The 24,425-nt window shown below is 46.3% G+C and overlaps 2 protein-coding genes across 3 annotated transcripts in view; one reads left to right on the top strand and one right to left on the bottom strand.

Annotated features, from left to right (window-relative positions):
* Window positions 1-8,725, top strand: part of Pi3K92E (phosphatidylinositol 3-kinase 92E) — a 171,011-nt gene extending 162,286 nt beyond the window's left edge. The window contains exons 18-21 of the mRNA XM_050172442.3: window positions 2,364-2,537; window positions 3,162-3,279; window positions 4,877-5,019; window positions 8,301-8,725. Of these exons, the coding sequence (XP_050028399.2) occupies window positions 2,364-2,537; window positions 3,162-3,279; window positions 4,877-5,019; window positions 8,301-8,568 (703 nt within the window). The 3' untranslated portion in view covers window positions 8,569-8,725. The remainder of the gene's footprint in view (window positions 1-2,363; window positions 2,538-3,161; window positions 3,280-4,876; window positions 5,020-8,300) is intronic.
* Window positions 8,726-10,525: 1,800 nt separating this feature from the next.
* LOC126524377 (3 beta-hydroxysteroid dehydrogenase type 7-like) overlaps window positions 10,526-24,425 on the bottom strand; it is a 100,267-nt gene continuing 86,367 nt past the window's right edge. For both annotated transcript variants that reach the window (XM_050172709.3, XM_055067278.2), the window contains one exon: window positions 10,526-12,903. In XM_050172709.3, the coding sequence (XP_050028666.2) occupies window positions 12,484-12,903 (420 nt within the window). In that variant the 3' untranslated portion in view covers window positions 10,526-12,483. The remainder of the gene's footprint in view (window positions 12,904-24,425) is intronic.

The following is a 24,425-nucleotide window of genomic DNA, read 5'->3' as shown; positions in this document are numbered from 1 at the left end:
TTTTTTTTGCGTTAAGAACACTGTTAGCGAGACGTTTCTTATGCCAGGTGAGCGTATTTTGCACGTGTAGCATAGAATCTGAGGCATATAGCATCCGTTTACCGCGCAGCCACCTCTTTGTTCTTGCACCCTTCTTTTCCGGAAGAGCAGGTGCATTACGTCAAACGCGTAATTTTCGAAAGATCACTCGCAAGACCTTCGGTTTAAAGCACGGAATTTGATACCTGTGGCTCACACGTACAGTCAGACAAATGTTGCATTTGGCGTGTCTCAAGCAGTGTAATGCGCATGTGGGATCGTTTTGTGAAGGTTGTTTACCTGACTGTACCTGCACGCTGCATGACCGTGGCCCGCTTCGCAAGTGCCACTTTTACTTGACGCGTTGCTTGGCACGGCTAAAACAATATTCTTGTAGTCTGTGTCTTTGGCACGTGTCTGTTTTTGTCTCTGTCTTTATCAAGTGTGTCATGCAGTATTTTTTTCTTTCCAACTCCCTATGTAAACACTAAAAAAGATTTCTTTTTGTAAGGACCACTGCTTCCTATTGTGTGCAACTGAGGAAAACGGCTCAGAAACGGCTAAGGAATTGCTATAAAGGGAGCTGTGATCCAGTAAAAAGATTGCGATCCGCTAGTTTATTACGTTTAAATGTGTGGCATATTTAAAAATTAAATACTGAACCTCTCGCGCTCCAATATAGACGATGTAGTTGAACATTTTAGTAGTCGAAAGTAAACGAGAAACGAGAGCATTGCTTTCCAAACCGAAACTAAATCAGAGCTACACCACGCTTCTAAAATCTCGGAAGACATAACTAGCAGTCTAAATAGCCGCTCGGGGTGCTAGCGGCAGGGCAGTAGCTCGGCCGCAGGGCCCTACGGGAGTGTCCGCTCTTTATCTCTACGTTCCTCTATGGTGCGCGCTCAAAACTTCGGAGGCCATTATTTCGGGTTTGCGCCATATCCGCTATCCTCCAGGTGGCTATGTTGTCTGTTTTGGTGCTATTTGATGGCTGCTATTTAATACATTAGCGAATTACAATCCCCGTAGCTTTGTTAAGATATAACTTGAATAGTGCAGTATACTGCTTGGTAATAAATTTTGTCAAATGGATATTTCGCTGCAGCTACCCGTGCTTTCCGGGATACCAAGGGAGGGCTGAATTATGGCCCAGCGGTATACTTGGGCCTCTCTCATAGCGAAACCGACTTTGAGACTTAAACTACAAACATAAATTATTACAGTGCACTCCAGATAAATAAAACTGGCTTAAACGGAAACACCAAATAAACGGAACGAGGGGGCCAATTTTCCAATATCAATTAAGCATTCATATCAAACGCACAACTAATATCTACGAACTTCACCTAAACGCAGCTTTCTTTTTCCCTGTGAAATCCACTTAAATGGAACTGAAACCTAAACACGTACTTCACGGGCCATTATACCGCAATATACCCGATACAAGACATCACCAGTGCAACAGCCATCTAAAATGTTGAGCCTAACAGTCAATAAAACGGAATCCACCAGGTATTTTCGGTGGTGAGGCGTCAACGGTTTCGATGCAGCGTTCACATTGACGAGCTTTCGCGTTCCATGCTTCTTGATGGCGCCAGTCAAAAAGATAGTGCGCAAAGCGCCTCACATCACTTGCTACAAGAAAGGATTTCATGAAAGATGAGAAAACAGTGAAGTTTCGTATTCGGAAAGTATCGTTGCCAGGAAGGGCATCGTTTTTGAAGGGGCGGATGCGGATGCACACCTGTCAGCAGGAACAAATGGAAGAGGCGCCCTTCCTGTAGTTCAAGGTTCCGTGTAGCTTCAGTATCGAAAGCGAAGCCAACGTACGCTGCGTGTAATACGGACTTGCCTAATGCGTGAACTCTGATATTGGAAGCGGAGCACAATAACCTCGGTTTGTTGACTGCGGTAAAGTTAAAGCAGTCGATGCTTTTCATAAAATGATTGTTCTTGTATTTTGTGTCATTGGCTTAAACGAAACTTGCCATCAACGGGACACTTTCTCCTTTTCTTTCGAGTGCCATTCAAGTGGATTGTACTGTATTTCTGAGCAAGCTCTATAACATTACGATTCCTTTTGGTTGTCCCCTGCGATGGTCGAACGCTCTAGGTGGCAGTGTGAACGGTGTTCTAAATTAGTCTGCAGGATGGATGTCAGGGTCTGAGGATGAGTGTGCTGCAACAACTAACGTTCTTTTGAGCATTTGTCGATTTATAGGTCGAATACCTCAAGCTATGTACACTAAACGTGAACTGAGCAGTGATTAATTCTCGCATCGCGGTGATGCCGCAATGCGCTGTGTGCGAATATTGACCGGTTTTCTTTCCATCCGGGCCAGAATGATCCCGTACCAGTGCTTGTCGACGGACCACAACGTGGGCCTGATCGAGGTGGTGCGCCGCTCAAACACAATTGCCAACATCCAAAAGATGCACAACTCCAGTGCCACGTCGGCTTTCAAGAAAGATTCGCTCCTGGCATGGATCAAGGACCACAACAAGACATCCGAGAGGTACGCCTAAATGCCTCGCTGAACGGCAGCTTAGTGCTCCGAGGCAGCTACACAAACAGAGATCTCATGGGCCGAGCTCGCCATAACTTGTGCACCTTACCGTGCATCAAAATGAGAGGCACTGCTCATTGACCTATAGAGACCGAGAAAAGACTGCGAATGTTGAGTGCCTGTCAGTTAAAATTTATGTATGTTTCACGCTGTCAAAAGGAATCACGCGCCTTATATGGTGTCGTATATCGGTAACAAAATGTTTGCTACCTTCGACACCATGATAAAGTGTTGTCAGAAATCAATTCTGAATAAAGTTGACTGATATGGAGCTTGAAACACTTTTACAGATGTTTCTATAATGTGCATGTGAGAATCTGTCTATCGGAACCAGTTACGGGTTCGTTTCTTTGTTCTGTCTCAACTACTTCTAAATATTGTTGGTAAAGGCGTGCGTGCTGAGGAAACCAGCGTCTGCATGTGGGAAAGCAAGCAGACGTTCCTCTGTTGCTGTTCCCTCTTCTAAGTGCTTGTTCCTCCCTCTTTCTTGCTCAATGCGAACGCTAAGCGAACACAGTATTAACAATTGCGAAAAACATTTACTTGCCTGTTGAGCAGTCCCAATGTTTACAGCCTCAAGAAAGCAGTGGAGAATTTCACCTTATCGTGCGCGGGTTACTGCGTGGCTACGTATGTTCTCGGCGTAGCAGATCGACATAGTGACAACATTATGGTCAAGTCCAACGGAGAGGTGAGCCTGCCGACATATGTGCATTTACGAGCTGTCTGTACATGTATTGGTCCGTTCTCTGTCATGTGCTGAGCAAAAGTCTGTAATTATACAAACAAAAACATCATGTGCCGGGACTGCCCCACACATTTTTAAGAAAGCTATTGCGCATTGCTTAACATATCACATTGCAGAAAGCCATCGATCATGTACGCTGAATTCAGTGGTCCTATTCAGATTACAGAAGCTTAGCAGTATGCGACGTGCTTTGCGCTTGATAAGGCGACCGCATGATAACACCATGCAGCACTGGCTGCCCCCTGGGCCACGGAATGAGTAATGCCTCTTTTGAGCTTGACACTAAGGTCTCCACGGCAGGCATCGTAACTTCCGACCACCCAGTAGTTGTGTGTTTCATTTATTGCTCGGACACTAACACACCCACGTCGTTACTTATGACTAGCGTCGCGTGACCACGCTCAGGCAGATGGATCGCCCAAGCTGCTTTTATGTTCCAGAGGAAGGATGAGGAATCACTTGAGAAAAACAGAACGTAGCATGAAACGTAGTGGGGCATCTTATCATCCACAGAGTGCGAAACTATGGCGCTATGAATTCGGTACGCATACTGTGGAGAGGTGTCGTAATATGAACAGCTATACCGTCTATTTTGTAGCACCATTACCGTTCTCTTTTAATAGACAGTTTTAGTTACACGTACGTAGGGGCTTCACGTACGCAAACGTGAAAACCCTACGTACCTTACGTGCACGCCATCTGAAACGCTTTTAGCTACACGTACACGACGCACGCCAAGCGGTAAAGCCCCTTGATAGCGGGACCCCGTAGCTCCATCTATCGGGAAATGTGAACGCGGCGGTAACCAATTCAATCCTGTCGCCGTGTTACGATGCCAGCCGTCTGCGCGCGTGCAGCCCGCTATCGCTTGTTCGTGATCTTGCGGAACTCCCGCGCGAAGCTGTCTACGTGCGGAAAAACGCACGCAAAGAATTGAATCTCACGTACGTACGTGAGACGCGCGCGCGCCCGCTACGTTCTGCGCATGCGCACTGCTCACACGTAGAAGCTCTGCGTACGCAAAGCCTCGACGTACGTGTAACTGAAACTGTCTAATGTTACACAGCGCTTACTTACAGAAAGGCAAGAGAGCCGGATTTCTGTTCAGGTAAGCGCTGTTTAACAGCAGAGAAACTGGTAGCACGCCGCCACTTCGAGGAGCACGCAATGTAGATAAAAACAACCACAAAGAAGACATCCGTCCCATTTCCCACTTGGTTGGAAAATGCGACGGACGCCAGGACATAGGAGTTCTGAACTTCAATGGAAGTTATATTTAAAGGTTTCATGGTGGCAATTTTCGTTGTATCCCAATCTAAACAACAAGGTAACCACCTCATATTTCCTCGTAATAAGGATGTCTAATTTACCGTGAACTGAACAATCCACCGTGATCGATCTTGAGGCGAAGATTCACTGATAACGATAGTCTGCCGCCGCATTCTGTAAATATATTGCAAGCGAATGAATTGATTTGTTGCGCGCATCAGCGGGGATACAGAATTACCGAGTTCAACAGGACTTACGTCGTTTCTTGCAGCTGTTCCATATAGACTACGGTCACATCCTGGGCAAGTTCAAGGAGAAATTCGGCATCAAGCGGGAACGGGTGCCGTTTGTGCTCACGCACGACTTCGTGCACGTCATCACACACGGACGCCGAAACAGCACTGCGTTTAGCAGGTACGTCGCGTGGGTTCGCTCTGTGTGACGTCTCAAGCATGCGCCACATGCAATCGTCAATCGTGGTGCAGTGCGGTACTTGTGAAATATGTTGTAGTCGGCTTCGATAATTTCCGACCGGCCTCGGCGACTCAGCGCTCCATTTTTCTCCGTAGGCAATAATAAATTATTGTGTTTCAATAAAATTTGTACTCTCCAATGTAGCAGCGCGTCGTGAACCTGTGCAAACAGTCCCACTGAATAAATAGCTGGGATCCTTGTAGCACCACAAAGAGGTACTGCCGTCAATTTTCAAATCAGAGACAGTCCTCACTTTTTTCTACAAACCCGTGCCTCTATTCCCACCCAGTGTTCTAAAAGAAAGAAACTCTTGAGGGCATAGTGAAGTTGCCACCTGCATCGCCTGGTATGCAACATCGCTGGTAACCGCCATCATTCTCTGGCCTTCTTTTCCTGAGCGCCTTTTCTCTGCGCTTAGGCTCCCGGTGCTTAATCTGGAACGCAAATATATCTGGATATCTTGCGAACACATTGCTCTGTGAAATATCCTTCGCAACCAATGGACATGACGCAGTGGCTCAGTGGCTATGACTTCCTGCTTCCGACTGTGAGGTCTCTGGTTCGATTTTTCTGCCTCCGCGGCAACATTCCAGTCAAGGCGCAACGCCAAAAATTTGGAGACTTTGCACTATGGCAAGGTGGAAGACCAGCGAAGCTGCATTGGTGAATAGCTTATATTAAGTTCTACATCGTGGGTATGCTATATTGCTTGAATAAAGGCACAGACACATACTTTCCTTGTTTGTTTCGTCTTCTTTATTTTTAAATTTTCCTTTTCCTTGTTCCTTCCTTTTTGTTCTTTATTTATATTTTTATTTTTATTGTTTCACTTCTATTTCTTTATTTTATACATATACCCCGGCGTTTCGACACGCATATTCATAGACTAGTGTTTGGGGAAGAGCGTTCATCGCTCTAGCGCATTGCTTTTGTCAACAGCACACCTTCGTTGTTTGTTTCTCCTTTCTTTCTTTAATTTCCTTAATTTATTGAATTTTTGTTTTTATTAATTTATGTTTTCCGCTTTATACAAATACACGGACATTTCGACACGTGGGTCCTAAGTGTGACAGGGGTAGTTCAGTGGGCTCAGGGCCCGTTACAGGTCTCCGAGCCCACAGGGTTATGGGCCAGTGAACTTGGAACTTTTCTGCAGTAGCACCAGGATCGGCCCGCATGATGATTTCTTTTTTCAGCATATAGGGGGGGGGGGGGCTGGAGGGGGGGCACACATTTCTGTCCAAGTCCTAGCTATAGATAGCTTTGCTGTAAAACGTTTGTGTGCCGTGCTTACGGTGCACTTTAAACAACGGGTGGTCAAAATAATCCGGAGGTCTCGACCACGGCATCCCTCGAAACCAGCTCAGCCGTTTTGGACGTTAAACCCCCTGGCTTTCTGGCATAGTGCATTCGTTATAGTGCATGATGTATTACTTACATTCGGTAGTGGACATCTAATAGTGATGACATGCAGTGACATTGCTTTTAAATTGAGATGGCGTGAAATAGTCAACTCGCCTATGCGACTTCATGAAGTCACCAAATCGCAATTTAGTACTCCGATTATGTCTGGTTATCTGTAAAGTTATCTAAACTTGTGGTGATCTTACTCCCAACTCTTCACTGCTTTTATTCACGAATGATTTAAACGCCTCGCTCATTGCAAGCTTCGAGTGATTACCGCTACCATCAGCTTTGAATTTCGGTGCTGATGGAAGAGGGACGTTCCCCGTGGTTCTCGCTTGGTGAACATCTTGGCATTTCATCACAATATAACAGACAAAGGTCTTATCATGTTGCGGACACTTTCTCTTGTATTTTTCTCGCCCTCCGCCAGTGAGGCAGAACCCTAAAAATGTTTGTAGCTTTAAAATATTGCGAAAATATATTGACACACTGCCACTTGTGTCATCGCAATTTTTTTTGCGTGAGTACTTGCTTGCGATCGTTACGCAATTTTCTTCGTTCTTGGCAGCCAATTTATTGCTCCAGTTTCACTTGCACTTTTTATGACACAGGGCTGCCTACTTCTTTCAATTACCTTGTACTTGGTTGCCAATAGTATTGACCTCTCCCTCGATTTCGTGTCCAGGCTTCTGAGGTGCAGATATTCATGCACTATAAGAATTTCTGGTCATCCGCATTTCTGAACCTCTCTTAAAAGCTAGTTTCCATATAAGTTTTTCAATCTTCTAGAGAGACAACCGTGTCACCCTGCACTGCTTTGCTTGGGGTTTTTTCGCAGACACCTAACGCCAATGGTCCCAGCGCCCTGCGGTGGATCGCCAAGCCAGACAAGTGCAATAGTAGTGCAACAATTATCATTTAACTTAAATTTGAATCGAGCGCCAGGGCCGTGGTGTATTGGCTAAGCAGCAAAGTGTTCCTCGTCCAATGATTTTTTTTAATAATCTGAGCACGAAGTCGGAGTGTCAGTAATTTTAGTTGACAAATTATTTATTTCACCATTATTCTTCAATGCGCGAAATGGAAGGAGCTCGACCCCTACAAGGGAAAACTAGTTCACTGGACGGGAGGTTCGAGCCCCTTGAACAGACAGCTTAAACACAGAACGCACAGACAGCTTACACAGACACAAACAGCTTGCACAAAATTTGTTCAGGATTGTTGCATCTGTATTTTTTTTATGCGCAGCATTTCTTTGTGTGTAAAGATTTCTGCTTACATTTAACAAATGGTCACACATGTTGATATTTCAGCAGCATCTTTGGAGATTTCGGCCTAAGGCTTAAGGCCAACCATGTGTTATGTGGCGCGTGAACATAATCTTTTAGTAATTGTGAGTCACTGTTTATACCATGACGGCGACAATTTTCTGAAGTGTACAGACTTTCAAGTCCTTAGCCAAAGCCATTGACACTTTGCGAAAACAACAGTAGGCATATTATTTACTATTTATCAATATTTAGCTTATAGGGTGCACATGACATAAATTTGTCAATTCCAAAGTGTTAGTGCCTCGAGAAAGTCATAAACGTCGAATCCTTTCGAGTGCCAAAGACAGGGGTTCTTATACGAAAGCAGCAGCTGAATACTTTTGAACTTTTCTAACGGCACACATTGACCTTGAAGGATATGTAATGCAGCGATCCAATCGTAGTCGTCATACCCCACTGCGTAGGACATTGCTTTCGTGATGAAGATCCCAAAGGTTACGGTACTTTCGCGGTAGGCTTCTTACCATCCACGTGGTGTCGCAGGTTCCAACAACTGTGCGAGGAGGCGTTCATCATTCTACGGCGACACGGGTCGCTCATCATCTCCCTGTTCGCCATGATGCTGACCACCGGCATGCCCGAACTGACCTCGGAGAAAGACCTGGACTACCTGCGCGACGCCCTGGTGCTGGACTACTCCGAGACCGACGCGCTGGCCCACTTCCGGGCCAAGTTCGAGGAGGCACATAACAACAGTTGGACCACGAGCATCAACTGGTTCGCACACAATATCAGCAAGGACAACAAGTGACTCCTGTGATTCTCCTCGTGTGCCGCGCTCTCGCTATGTGCCATATACCACAACAGCTCTCTGAACTCACTTCGTTTTTACATGTTTGCACTGTGAGGGTATTTTTTTTAATGCAGCGTTCTTTCTGTAAATTAAACTGTTTTACAATACAACCCTATTTTATGATGCTTTGTTTGCCACTAATTAACTCCGCCATGAATAGATTTTCACGTATCCCGTCGGTGCATATTGCCAGGCAATAATTTTTCTACCAGGCGGAAAACTTCTTGAAGTCTTTTATTAAATGAATATTGCAAAGCAACAATAAATCATATCGCAGTACAACAACAGTGAGAATAAAGAAATCGTTGCATGCCTTCATATTTTGCGAAAAGGCTTCCTTGGAGAATTTCCTTTCACTTGAGCTTGCATGTTAACGCCTTAACAAAGGTACAGTTTCAGATCGCTCATTGTCACCCCATACCTGCCCTCCCCGCGATGAAATTTATGTCATGATCATATTCAGCCTATTTATGTCCACTGCATGATGAGGACCTCTCCCAGCAATCTCAAGTTATCCCTTTCTTGAGCCAGCTAGCCCCAGCTTCTGCTTGCGAATTTTCTAATTTCACCACACCACCTAATTTTCTGATTTGTGACTGCACTTCCTTTGGCACCCATCCTGTAACTACTAAACCACTGGTTACCCGTCCATGCAAAACATGCCCTGCCCAGCTCCATTTTTTTTCTTGATGTTAAGCTGAATATTGGCCATCCCCGTTTCCTCTGTAGTGGGCAGTGCTGTCTTCCTGTCTCCCAATGCTACGCCCAATATTTTTTGTACCATGGCGCGTTGCGTGGTACTCAACATCTCAAGCTTCTTGGTTAAGCTCCGATTTTCTGCCTAATATTTTAGTACCGGTAGAATGCAACGCTTGCACACTTTTCTTTTGGAAAATGAAATGAAAATGAAATTATGGGGCTTTACGTGCCAAAACCACTTTCTGATTATGAGGCACGCCGTAGTGGAGGACTCCGGAAATTTCGACCACCTAGGGTTCTTTAACGTGCACCTAAATCTAAGCACACGGGTGTTTTCGCATTTGGCCTCCATCGAAATGCGGCCGCCGTGGCCGGGATTCGATCCCGCGACCTCGTGCTCAGCAGCCGAACACCATAGCCACTGAGTAACCACGGCGGGTAATTTTCTTTTGGAAGATAGCGGTAAGCTGCCCGTCATGATTTGGTAATGCCTCCCGTACGCGTTCTAATCTATATTTATTTTCTAAATTTTCTTCTCATGATTAGTGTATCGCGAGCAAATAGCCTAGGTAAATGTTCCCTTGTAGAAATTGTAGAGGCTGACTTGTGAATTCTCCTTCTGGCTAGTCAACGTAACATGTGTCTGCTGTATATTAATCATCATCGCACTTACACTTTTTCAGCTGAGATCCTGAATCCTTTGTTGCAGTTCATCCTTAGCGTTTCTCAACAGGGTAACGTCATCAGCAAATCGTAGGTTACTCAGATATTCGCCACTGATACTCACTCCTAACACTACCTAGTCTAATAGCTTGAATAGTTCCAAGCATTCAGTCAACAGCATTGGAGAGGGCCAGGCTAGGCCAGGCTAGGCCAGGCATTGCCGGGCAAGGCTAGGAGACACAATCTATCTTTCCTGATGGGTGATTTGCCGCTTTTCTACTAGAAAGCTTAAGGCCAAATTACACGTAGGCCTGCCAGAGCATGAAAGCTTCGGCCCGCGCACCTTGCGTTTGCAATGACTCGCGAGTAATGGCGGTTTGAACCTACAAGACGCGTGGCCGTGCGCGTCCACTTAGCTCACATCTTGGCCTTGGCAGACATTGTTTCGTGCCATTGTGAGGCTGCCAGAGTGCCGACATTTATCTGGAGAAGACACAGTTTTCGTCAGAGCACAGGAGATGCACATCGGCCCGGCTAGGATTAAAGCAATAAATGCGTTTTCAGCAGTTTATTATGCTAATAATATCAACATCGTAAATAAAGTTGAAAGCCTATAATCATGGCCATTGCGCACACCAGAAAACAACAACTAAAGATGACACAATAATACGAGAAAAGAAAATACACGTTTGACAGAGCATTTCAAATAAAGATGGCAAAATATTACTACTCGGCAAAATGCGCGCTTTACACGCGAAACCAAGCACTCCCACCGAGGAAGAACTACAACCAGTCATAAAAGAATACATGGGCATCTAAGGAGCATGCCAAACAAAGAGAATTAACGCCGTGTGAATAATTGGCAGTATAGAAGCAGCAGAATATAATACTGAAATACTGGGCTCCAATCCACGTTGTGAAGGTGGTTGAGCAGTGAAGCTGTGGTATCATTTCTGATCCCATTGGCCAGTGTTACGTAGCCTTAAACGATTGTGCAATGCACGACATGAAATGATTGACAACAACGAAATTAAATGGGCACGACATCTGTCAACTTTTGTCTTTTTATACGCAGTACAAATTTCTGCATTCTGCAAGGAAGGCGTTTTGGTAGATAGTACATATACGAATAAAGCCAAACGCACATAAAAGCCCAAGTAACCGCTATATGTCACACAGCGCAGAAGCTAACAGTGCAGTATATAAATAAATCAGTGGGGTTTTCACCATATATTTACTTAGCTAGAACGCATATCGTACACAACTATAAAGTTCAAACTCACAAAGACCGTTGCTTTCGGCGGTGTTGCATATGCTGACATGCAGTTGACAAACACAAAATAGCTAGTTTGCACTTTGACGCAACAGACGTGCGCCCATAACATTACCAGTTGTATAAAAAATATGGGGTTTTACGTACCAAAACCCTTCTGATTATGAGGCACGCCATAGTGGAGGACTCCGGAAATATCGACCACCGGGGGTTCTTTAACGTTCACCTAAATCTAAGTACACGGGTGTTTTCGCACTTCGCCCCGTAAAAATGCTGCCGCCGTGGCCGGGATTCGATCCCGCGACCTCGTGCTCAGCAGCCCAACACCATAGCCACTGAGCAACCACGGCGGGTTAGTGGTGTCAGTGCTTCGACATGACCAACTTAGACGCACTGCGCAGGTGCTGCTTAAAGGCAGCAGGGTGAGTACCATGTGCTGCGCTGCCCACTGCGTTCGTCTGCTTATTGTCCTGTGTTATACTATGAAGAAGCTGGAATTGGGGGATGGTCTGATTTTTCCGCTATAGTTAAGCTCCAGTGATATATAAGCCAGTGGATTTAAATAGATGTTTGCAGTGATGCCTGTGTAAGCTCGTGCAATCTGTTTAAGCAACCAACGATGGAAAACCAACCAGCAGATTTTGAAGGCTATTTCAATATAATGATCGTTAAGGTGAAGGTGCTAGTGTATGGTTGATATAGGTTTGTGACGTGGTGAGGGGTCTGATTTTGAACATATAATTTTCACGCTGTTATTGAATGTTATTTAAATTATTTGGTTATGACACATGCCGTAGTGTGGGGGACTGGGGCATGTTTTACCACCTGGGGATCTTTACCGTGCCTTCAATGCCGGGACGCGGGCATTTGTGCGTTCAGGCGCCGTCAAAAAGAGGTTGCCGCAGCCGGGATTTGATCCCGCGACCCTGTGCTTAGAAGTGCAACAGCTTAGCCGCTAAGCCACAATGGCGGGTATGTATTTATTAGTTTGCAGCATACAGCAGTGGCGTACCAGAGAGTAGGGCGCATAATTAGTCGTTTTTGACGTCTCTTTTACGCTATCCGTTTCCTGACCGAGCTTACTCTTTACCATAGCAGCGGACAGCAATCAAAGCTGTGCTTATGGAAGTACTGTTCTTCACGAAAAAGTTTCGAAAAGTGGTAGCGAAACGAACCCTGGTGATGTTCTGCGAGGAACTGTAAGGCGCGAAAGTTCTCAGACAGTGTTCTGTTTGCATTCACAGCTTCACGTTTCTGTAATAGTCTAGAGAGGCGGTGATCGCCTGCTGGACGCTGTACTTAGGCTTCCAGCCCAGGTTCCTTGCGGCTTCGTTTCCGTCGTATGTCGGACAACGCCTGATGAATACAACTTCCATAGGACTGGGTACCGACTCATAGTTAATCTGGTACAGTGGACTAAGCAGCAGCGCAAAGCTCCAGAAGAGGCAGGAAATTATAAGGACGAGCCACGAGGGCACATTGAAAGGGAACATGTGCACGCCACGAGCTTCAGCGATGGGCCCGAGCACCAGCGAAATGTCGGGAGTCGTCTCGTCTGCAGCATACAAGAATTTTCCGGAGACGTCATCCGATGCAGGAGCGGCCAGGATTTTGATGCCTTGAACAGTCAAAGAAGCGGCGTTTCCCGCATACATGCCCTGCGTGAAAAAGGAATTCGGGTGAACTTTCAGCTATTCATTGCAGCAATAACGCAACGTGCCCCTCGGAGCCCCAGTTTACTTCAAGGTGGAACGCTTCGCTGCGAAGCAGGACCACTCAAGTTATCGACGCACATGAAGCGCGGCGTCAGTCACGAGTGTAAGTATGTAGATTGCACAAAAAAGGCGGTCCACACGATCCCCTTGTCTTTTGCGCGCTTTACGTCGGGCGTACCGGGTGGCGTTTGAACGAATGGCTGTCATAAGGCAACTAGGCTTGGAAAACGTCACACACATGTGGTAACATTCATGCGCAAAGCTCGAGGTTCATGTGCCAGCCGGGACATTAAAGGACCACCACCACTGATGTGCACAACAAACCAATGGACCGTGCAGTCATCGAAGTGTTCCACATTGGAGCGTGATCAAATGACACGTGTGTCAGTGCACCATATGTAGCATTAGGCAACAAATTAATCAAACTGCTGAATAGAGCAAGATACGCGCCCACAAACTTGAGGCAGAAAGGAAAACCTAGTGAACATCGTGCTGCTTCCTCATTCTCAGTATTTATGCTCACTTCCATTGTTGTCATTAGGCAGTTGACAGTCTACACTTCATGTGAGTCCTGTGCCTAAGTTCATGACGTCCTAGTCCTTAGTCCGGATTCGCTACGCAGTGTTCTGCCACGTATTAGAACCAGACTGGCCCACAACAACACATCGTTGGTTCATTTCAGAACGGCGATTCCTTTTTGTGGCATAGAAACTACCGCAGAGACAGAAGAGCTGAGGTGCCTGTTGTCACACTTTTTAGTCGTTATAATATTGGGCCCTGCGAATACTTATAGCGAACTCACAAAATGCATTCGACATATCGGTGTCCTTGTTATTTCTGCAGTAACACGCATCGTACAACCAAAGACATCAGAAATCGATTTTCAATTGCTAATACGGTACTAAATGGGAGCAGTGCAATAGCAACACAGGTATGAGAACGAGACGGGACAAGCGGACGAGCCTTCCATCCTCGCTTTTGTGCGTTTAGTACATAGTTCAAACGTTACTAATGTCACCTGCGCTCTGCTGTTTGGAAGGTAATGAACTTCAGGACACCGAACCGAGCGCCTCCTTGCTTAATGGCACCGTAGTGTGCTTTGCTTTTTCTAGACTGGATAGAAAATGCGTGCTTGTACATGTGTTGTGAAGCTTTAATACGACCACTGTTCGTAAAATGAGCGTCTCACTAGCCTCTGTAAAAGTCCTAAATCGAAACGAGCTCTCTTGTGGAGTTGAAACGGACTGCGCTATTCACGGCGCCTCTATCTATCGAAAGGGGGAGCTATATGCAACCCGTCTACCAGAGTACCTTCAGTGGATAGTGCACCGAGTAGAGTCGTGCTCGACTGCGCCTCGTGCACAAAATACGACTGGATGTGGCTTCAGCCGATTCTATGCACACGTCATCGGTCGTGAGAACAGTGCAGATTTCGACACATTTCGTGCACCAGTTACAATATTGAGGGCGACCTCCACCACTGGAAAAGCTGGCCCCACCGTCGCTGTGACGGGGCATGAGGGATAACGTGGACACAACGGCCGCGTCGGCTGCTTCGGGAGCGCTGAAGCGAGCTGAAAACGAAAGTTTAAGGTACCACCTGCACCGCGGTTTTGATTAAGTGGTAAGGCATTCCCACCTTGGGTATCTGCTTCAGAGAGAGAGAGATAATGAAGAGGAAAGGCAGGGAGGTTAACCAGATATGAGTCTCCGGTTTGCTACCCTACACTGGGGATGGGGGATAGGGGTTGGAAAGATGATAGAGAGGAAAACGAAAAAAAAAATTAAAAAAAAGGAAATAAAGAAAAAGAAAAAGAAAAGGGAACGCGCACACATGGAGACACACACACAAAATGCGTTCCAGTTAAAGTCGTTCACACAGGCCGGTAGATCGCAAGAAGCGCAAAAGCGCTTGCACGGCCTTCTTCTGTGAAGGTAGGTCCTTGCGATGTTGTAGAATTCTTTTTTCGGATAGCGGTTGGTCGTCCAGTTGGTCAAGTTCGTGGCTAAGGCATGCCCTCTGTGGACTGTACTGCGGGCAGGCGCACAAAATATGGCCAATTGATTCTTCATGGTCGCAGTGGTCACAGGTTGGTGTGTCGGTCATCCCAATGCGGAAGGCATAGGCTTTAGTATAGGCAACGCCCAACCAAAGTCGATATATCAGCGTGGCGTCTCTACGGCGAAGCTGTGATGGCGCTCGGAGACTTAATGTTGGATCAAGTCAGTACAGTCGCGTATTTCTTAAATGTGGCTCATTCCATTGCGACGCGGTGCACTGCCGAGCAAGTAGGCGGAGCTTCCGTGCCGCGTCAGTTCTAGAAACAGGAATTGGGATGTGACGCTCCTCAGTATGGGCTGCGCGGGCAGCGTGATCCGCCCGTTCATTGCCGATAATCCCGCAGTGACTTGGAAGCCACTGGAAGGTTATTTCATGGCCTGCATTACTTATATGGTGTAACGTCTCGGTAATATGGAATATTAGCTGTTCGTGCGGTCCGCGTCGTAAAGGTGACAGTAGAGACTGCAGTGCCGCCTTCGAATCGCAGAATATTGTCCATTTGTGTGGCGGTTCATCACCAATGTGAAGAAGGGCAGTAAACAGCGCTGCGAGCTCTGCTGCCGTCGATGTTGTCGCGTGGGTCGTCTTAAATTTAATTGTTGAAGCTTTCGCTGGTATGACGACTGCCGCCGCGGAGCTGCTTGGAAGGACTGATCCATCAGTGTAAATATGCGTAGAGTCACGGTAGTTCTCGTACAAATATAGTAGCGTGAGCTGTCTAAGGGCTGGTGATGACAGATCAGCTTTTTTCGATATACCAGGTATTGCGAGGTTGATTTTTGGCTGAGGGAGGCACCATGGAGGGATCGAAGGTCTCGCAGCCGGAGTGAAACAAGCTGGCAATGATTCATCATATGCAGTTATCGTTTGGCTGAAAGATGTCTGTGGCCTGTCCGCTGGTAGAGAGGCTAAATGGTGACGAGGAGTCCTGGTTAGATGCCTTATATGGGTCCTGAGTACTTCAATTTCAATGTGGGTCTTGACAAGGTGGTCTCTAGCGATTGCTATCGTAGCCACTGTTGAAGCACTCTGAGGCAGGCCTAGACAGATCCGGAGCACTTGACCCTGGAGACTTTGTAATGTGCGTAGATTCGTTTTGCCTGTGTTGTTTATTGCTGGCAAGCTGTATCGCAGAAATCCTAGAAAAAGCACCCTGTACAGTTGTAACATGGCACTAGGCGACATTCCCCAGGTCTTGCCAGCGAAAAACTTGAACAGGTGGCAGATGCCTGTCAACCGTTTTTTCACGTATGATATGTGTGGGCTCCATGACAAGTCCCTGTCGATTATGACACCTAGAAACTTGTACGATCGGACCCGTCGTATTATTTGGCCATTTATCGTTACACTGTAGTTTGCCATGGGTTTGCGCGTAAATGGCACTAGTGCGCATTTCTCGGAGGAAACTTCCAGGCCTCGATTACGGAGGTAGATAGCAGTTTGTGTGGCGGCTCTCTGAATTCTCGCTCGCAACTGTAGGCGTGTTACTGCTGATGTCCATATGCAGATGTCATCCGCGTACATTGATAGCCTGACTGTGATTGGCACGTGCTCAAGGAGAGCAATTAGTGTTAGATTAAATAACACGGGGCTAAGTACACCGCCCTGGGGGACGCCGCGGTAGCTATAATGTAGAGAAGTATGGCCTTCCTCGGTGCTTACAAAGAAGGATCGCATGGATAGATAGCTCCGTATCCATTGAAACATCCGACCACCCACTCCTACGTCTGCGAGAGCAGAGAGGATGGCTTCGTGCGTAACGTTGTCATACGCCCCTTTAACGTCGAGGAATAAGGATGCGCAGAGACGCTTACGGCATTTCTCATGTTGAATGTAGGTCACCAGGTCGACGACGTTATCGATCGATGATCGACCGCGTCGGAAGCCCGCCATGGCATCTGGGTAGGTGTTGTGGTACTCCAAGTACCACTCCAGGCGTCCTAGGACCATCCTCTCCATCACTTTGCCCACACAGCTCGCCAAAGCGATCGGGCGATATGATGAGAGCTCCAACGGCGACTTGCCAGGCTTCAGCAGTGGAACAAGGCGACTTGTCTTCCAGGTTGTTGGTAGCGTGCCATTTCTCCAAGATTCATTATACACCTCAAGAAGAACTCCTCTCGCTCGCTCCCCCAGGTGACACAGAGCTCGGTAGGAAATTCCGTCAGGTCCTGGCGCTGATGTGCGGCTACACAAAGCTAATGCTGCCTTAAGTTCGTGGATCGAGAATGGTAGATCTAACCGGTGATCACGTGGTGGCGGACAGCTCCTCGAAGGCGATGGAATGTTGGTAGCTGTGAGTTGGCCGGATAATCTGGCGCAGAAATCCTCTGCCACGTCAATCTCCGATCTCTTTTGAGAGAGGGCTAGCGCCTTGAATGGGAATCGCTGTACGGGAAGTGTCCGCAGTCCGCGCACCGTTCTCCATAGTTGAGATAAAGGCTTGCGTGGATCTAGCGACTCACAGAAGGCAGCCCAACGTTGCGATTCGAGCTTGTCTAACCGGCGCTGTAGCTTCTTTTGCGTGCGCCTGGCGGTCCGTAGATCGTCCATTGTTTTCGTACGTCGGTATCTTCGTTCAGCACGTCGTCGGATTGCTCGAAGTCGTTCTAGTTCCACATCGAAATCATTAAGTTTCGAGGAGCATGTTAGAGTACGCATAGTGTCTTGCACCACGCTCTTGATTGCCTCTTCCAAGTCGAAAGATGGATTGGCGTCGCAGTGTTCTTCCATAATAGACTGAAATTTAGGCCAGTCCACTCTTTGGATCGTATCCCGTATTTTGGAAGCGGTCAATCCTCTGATCTTGATGTACGTGGGGATGTGGTCGCTTCCGTGCGTCTCTATGTCCGCAAACCACCCTGCACGTCTGACTAGGCTTCGTGAGACGAAAGCCAAGTCAAGACAGCTGCTGTACGTGGAGCCACGTAAGAACGTAGGACTTCCATCATTCAGCAGCCAAAGTTCATTACTGGAGGCGAAAGAAACCAGTGCTCTGCCTCTTGCGTTGATGATCGGACTTCCCCAGAGTGTATGATGGGCGTTGAAATCGCCAATGATGCCCCAGGGATTGGATGTTGAGGAAAGGATGTCTCGTAGTCTTTTGTAATCAAATCGACTTGACGGAGACAGGTAGGCGCCTACAGAAGTAAAGGCCAGATGCTTTTTCCTTACGTTTAGGCATATATATTGATTACTGTCATTAGGTGGTACAGGCTGATGAGTGTAGGTGAGGTCACGGCGAATAAACACCAAAACCTTACTGTTTTCATAAACAGCTGACGACATAAATGATTCATATCCAGAAAGCCTGATTTTGTTCGATAAGTTCGGCTCGCAAATGACGATAATGGGAAACATATTGGCGTACACGAAGCGACGGAAGCCCGAAAGGCGCGCTCTGAGTCCGCGGGCATTCCACTGAAAGATTGCTGCTTGTCGGACCTCTTCCCTAAAAGACCGCGGCATTAGAGCCATGATCTACTCAAGGGTTGCAAGCACCGGACTCAGAGCGTCCAGTACTTGAAGCGCACTTCTGGCAGACGGTGTGTGCATGTTGCTTAGCAGCACGCGAATGGCATTCATTAAAGGCCTGATAAGGGCTATCACTTGCTCATCTGTTTTCCGCGACTCCTCGGATACAGCACCTTGCTGTACTGGGGGCGGCTTCTTCTGCGCCTCTTCTGGCGGTCGTGTACGCGGAAGTGGCGGCCATTCCTTTGTGGAGAGAGATCTGGCAGTTTTCTCCCTTCCAACATCGGTGTTCGGAGTGCTGGAAGCATCTGCGGATGATGATGCTTGAGGAGGTGACTTTTCCTGAAAGCTTGATGTTTTCCGCCGGGAAGACCTTCGTCGGTGACGTCGTTACTAAAGCATTACTCTTGAATTCAATACAAACGCAGCAGTGAAAAGTGGACAACGCTGCAGAAATTTTGCTATGTTCAACCAATATTATTTCGTATAAACGCGTTCTTTAAAAATATGATGGCCCAAAATACAAATGCCGACACCCCCTGAGAGCGATGCAAATACTATGAGCACGCGTTATGAACAAAAGATTTTCATGGCGCCAAACGATGGGGAAAATGTATCGATACGCATTCCTCACGGCCGCCATTTCATATGGCTGCTCATTATCATAATTCGCGCGGCTCGTCGCATCACAAATTATGACGGAAAATCTGTGCAATGGCGGCCCAGTGCAACGTCACGCAACGTCAAATTGACGCTTACGAAACCGCCCTTCCTGTGACGCGTCCCACGGCACATTCTTTCAGCCAATCAGCAAGCTGGCATGGCGGCTATCTTGGATCACCACCACATATTCGCGAAATTTCAGATGAATTGCACTGACTTCTGTACGCTACCACTCACATTTTGAAGCGCTAACGTCTCAACACAGCTGCCAAGGACCAAGAAATGTATTAGTCGATAAAATTTGCAGCTCCACGTCAGGTTTCGTCACCTTGACGAAAACGCAAAATTGCATTTTGCAATACTTCCGTTTCCCGGCACAAATTATAAGGCACGTGAGCTTTCCACAGCGACTCAGAGAGTCAACATGGCAGATAATGGTGGCCGTGCAGCCACCATGCGTGTCGAGAATAGCGCCCATGAAAATAATTTTTCGAACCAGCTCCTCGAAGCACGTCGCTCGGGAGCTCTGTCAATTCGCTTACGTGCCCCAATTCACTACCGCCTTTCTCACTGACCATCCCAACTGCGTTTGGCCTGTTTGAGTACATGCAGATGCCTTTTGGATGGCGCCCCACAAAAACAGCATGCAAGGAGGCTGCTGACGCACTCTCCCGGATGGCTGCAGCAAGCAGCAGAGAGGAAGAGCTTCGTGATGGCACAACCTGAAGATGCTGACTTGCAAGCGCTTCGTTACATCTCTCGTTCTCTCCGTGCGCAGCTGTTACCCCATCCACGTGCATGGTCATCTTTATTGGTGCGACACATCAGCGAACCTTCCTTGTCCTTTCGTTCCCGCGGCCTAGCACCGTTCTCATTTTCACTCGGCACGACGCCTACCATCCCGGTGCCCAAGGTACGCGGCGTCTCGGCAAGGAACGCTATGCCTGGCCTCACATCAATTCCTACGTGCGTGAACACTCTCGCAGTATGCCCTGCAAATACGCGCAATTGATGCATTGCACCAAGCCCCCGACTCAGCCTTTGCTGCCATCCGACTGTTTTGACCACGGCCGCATCGACGTCATTGGTCACGCCCCTGCAGCTATCCGCTAGCAATCGTATTTCAGTTTACGTGTTCGCCTGAGACCATGCCCATCCCAAGCATGACTGCAAAATCAGTTTTCCAAGTCTTCGTGCCCGCTTGGGTCTCGCGCTGATAAATGATTTTGACTGATAAACTGATAATGAATTTTGACTGATAAATGATTTTGATTGATTTGATTTGATTTTGATTTATTGATTTCCATTTACACACACACACACACACATGTACAGAGGAGTGGTAAATGGACGTCGATGAGGGAAAAAAGCCGCACAGACGCGGCTTGAGGTAACCTCACCCCCTTAGGTACAATATGGCTCTATGGGGTAACACATCAAGCGCCATATACATTTATATAGTGGCCATAAGATATTGCATTTATACAATATATGAAAAAACAGTGAAATATTTCCATAATAACAATGCAAAAGCACACTGCGGCATTGAAATAGATAGATGATATACACTTCGTAACATTTACAGAAAAAGAGGAACATAAAATACATTATTAATCATTAACAAACGCGCTCTAAAGAGGTGAAAGCAATAGTTTTAAACTCTGACAGTGATAAATCCTGTAAATTGTAGCCTGATCTGTCATATTAATTCAATAATCTTGGAAGGTTTTTACACAACATTTGACAACCGTAGTTAGTTCTAGATATATTCTTTCCTTAGTATATACTAAGGAAAGAGTACGTAATAAAAATAACGTTATATAAGAGTAGTAGAAAACCCTTGACGTTGCCTCAGATGATATCCGGCTGTTGGTTAAAAACGCTTCTACGTCCAATGGCATTTGAATTACTCGCGGAGGTTTCGAACCACAATCCTTGTGGCATGACCGCGACAGCCAGAAAGCTTTTGTGGTAGCGCCGCAAAAATTCTTGGTCCGACATTGCTGTTCTCGTTTCTATTTGATTTGCTGTCCTCTTTCGTTTCAGATTTTCTCTTGAATTCAGGTTTATTTCTGCTTTTGATTTCTTTAATGCAATATCTTTACATTTGAGCACACCTTTCCATCTCGCCAAGAAAAGAAAGGCGCCTTTTCTTCGTCCTTGTGTCCGCCTAGAGGCTTTGAGTACAGCGTGCATGTCTGTTAGAGCACTGTCCACAGAAATGCAAAATTTTTTTCGGTTATATGGTTGTTCTGGGGGAGATGCCTTTCTCGCTGCTTATTCTGCGACTGCCCTGTCCTGATGCCTGCGTCGCATCTTGAACATCCTTCATACCATGAGTCATTTACAATTTTTTTTTTTTACGTTCACAATAAAGGACTCCAGGTGGTCAAACTTAATCCTAAGCACTCCACTATGGCGAGCCTCATAAAGAGATCGCCATTTGGTCACGTAAAAAAAAAAAAAAACGTTTATTTTATTTTCAAACGTTGTTTCTTCGTTTCTTTTTGTATTCGCGATTCCCGTTCAACATTTTTCAGCAGTGATACCAAACGTATCGTATGTCCCAGTCAAAGGACTGCAGTGGACTTTTAAAATTCTATCATCGTCACATAACACCGTTCCATATTTTATAACGACATTTGTGGCACACAAATTCAATTTCGCCTTCATAGATTTCTGAGCTTCTGCAATAAGCATTGTTGAAACTTGCGTGGATCCGTTTACTGCTACAATTTCCCAGTTCCGTCATATGCTGCGTCTCTCCCAGATTTCATTAAACTGAGAATTTCGCTGCGTCATAATGGGCAGGCCTTCTCTAATCGTGGAGGCAAACCCCGCCCGGCCAGTCCTATTCGTTGAAATTCCTGCTATACTAATATGTGCTATGCTCTCATCTCTGATTCGGGCAAAATAACTTCAAGGCTTGCGCTATCGCAAGGTATACCGAATTCAAAGTTTTAAGAAGCCTCTACATCCGTGCCTAATTACTTATACAACAGGTCGCATTCCGCCTATTCCCTCAACACTGTATACAATCAAAGACTTATGTATATGCCGGTCTAGTTTCTTCATGACATGCCGCATGATTTAAACATGTAAGCAAGCTTTTTAAAACTTGCATATTCTCCGGGATACAGAGAAAAATGTTCTTTAGAGACAATGGAGGTTAAGGAGCTTTTCAAAACTGCCAGCCACTTAACGTTCTCGTGTAGCCTTTTCTATCCTGAGAGCGAAGCATATTTCTTGTTCGACGACCAACGATCCTTGTGGCTTTTACCATATTCAATACTGCTGGCACCGCACTGGCTGATCCAAGAGCAAGGATTCCAAAATGACTTACATTGGACGATCGTAACACATGGGCCACGACAACCTTGCAATGATTATCCCAATGAGTGCGCAACAGATCTACAGGCACGCAGCTGGTGGATTCAGTGCTTAGGTGCGCCAAACCAGACTTCTTAATAAGACTCGTCTTCCAGGACATGCGAGCCTCGAAGCTGTATCAGTCGAACTATACCTTGGTTTGGGCGAGTTTGTTCATCTTGACAGTTTTCACAAAAACGCGCTAAAGACGTAGACGAAAGGAAGACATAAAACAGGACTAGCGCTACTTCCAACTGGCGTTTATTACAAACGGTTCTCTATTTATGCTCTGTGCATCATATACATCATGCACTCATCATCTTACACACAAAATATTGTAAATGAATCAGATCATACACACGATTGTATGGTCAGTCAGTTCATGTGCCCAGATATATAGAAAGAAATGTCACTTCTTTTTCTTGCAAAACCAAAGACGGACAGCTGACGCGCTAGTCGCCTGCTTTCCTTATAAAATACGCGTGAAAATTAAAAACCATTTCTTCTTATGAGGCACGTCGTAGTAGGGGACTCCGGAAATTTGGGCTACCTGGGGTTCTTTAACGTGCATATAAATGTAAGTACACGGATCTTTTCGCATTTTGCCCCCATCTAAAAGCGGCCGCCGTGGCCGGGATTCAATCCCGCGACCTTGTGCATAGCAGACCAATACTATAGCCGCTAAGCAAACACGGCCGGTTAAAATATGCTTCAACTATTTCGCGTTCTGTGTTTGCGTTTTCTTTCCTCAAGAAGGTTGTGTCGCCAAACATGGGTGTGCATGCGCACTTTTTGCATTGTTCGGCCAAGTGATTACGTTATTCATTTTTAATGTCGTTATTGTGCTGTCTAGCCCTGTCATTGAAGCACCGGCCGGTTTGTCCTATATGAACGCGTTCCCAATCTAAGGGTACTTGATACACAACATCTGAAGTGCATTCGGTGCAATTGGTCCGGTGGTTAGTATGACATTGCTTGTGTTTCTGGTGCTTCTTGTTTTCAAGGTTTCACACTGTTGACAATTAACAAGGCGCTGAAAAAACTAGAATGACCTTGTGTCGGTTTGCGACCTTTTTCAAATTATGTGAAACTGTGTGGAGGTATGGGATGGCATGCGCAGGTCTTTTGTCACAATCTTTGGTCGGGCACTTGCTTCCCCATCTTAATTTTTGAAGCAATGTTTCACAGACAGATGATATGATAGAGACGGGAAAACCCGCGTGTTTCAATCTGCTACTTGGCTAGACACACTATGCTCAATTTAGTGAACACATGACTTTTGCTAAGCACTCTGAAGGTATGTGGTGGCTGTGCCCCTCTTTATCGATTTCGAATGTGCGCTATCGAAATGCAAAACATTTTTATTGGATATTGAGTTGTATCTCCAGCGTACATGGTCATCGGACGAAAATAAACATTAAAGATGTAGAATCTGAATACAGTTGTCATTAGGCAGTTCAAAAGTAAACTTGAGCCCCTGGGATAACATGGTTAAACTTTTTAGACAATCTGCTACAGCATAGTCAAGACACATAACTGAGGTGCACGTCGCCGCTGTAATTTCCTTGAAATCACCGCCTTTCGCCGCTGATCTGTTGCGGGTGCGCCAACGTTCCTGCGACGTTCCGTGGCCATCTTCACCGACTGCACGGTGTCTTCAGTTATGCGCCTTTCCGCCTTGGAGCGCTCTCTGGCGTGGCAATCATGGATTGAGCGCTTCTTGACTAATCGTTCACAGTTAACTGGTATTGAAAATCAGGAGTCTAAAACTTGCGACGTAATATCAGGCGTTCTTCAAGGGTCGGTTCTCGGTCCTCTCCTGTTTTTGATATTTATAAATGATCTTCCAAATAATCTCTCCTCTACTATACCACTTTTTGCAGATGACTGCTTCCTT

This window comes from Dermacentor andersoni, chromosome 3 (assembly GCF_023375885.2).
Source record: "Dermacentor andersoni chromosome 3, qqDerAnde1_hic_scaffold, whole genome shotgun sequence".
NCBI lineage: Eukaryota > Metazoa > Arthropoda > Arachnida > Ixodida > Ixodidae > Dermacentor > Dermacentor andersoni.
Note: the sequence above shows the minus strand (reverse complement) of the source record. Positions and strands in the feature narration are given on the sequence as shown.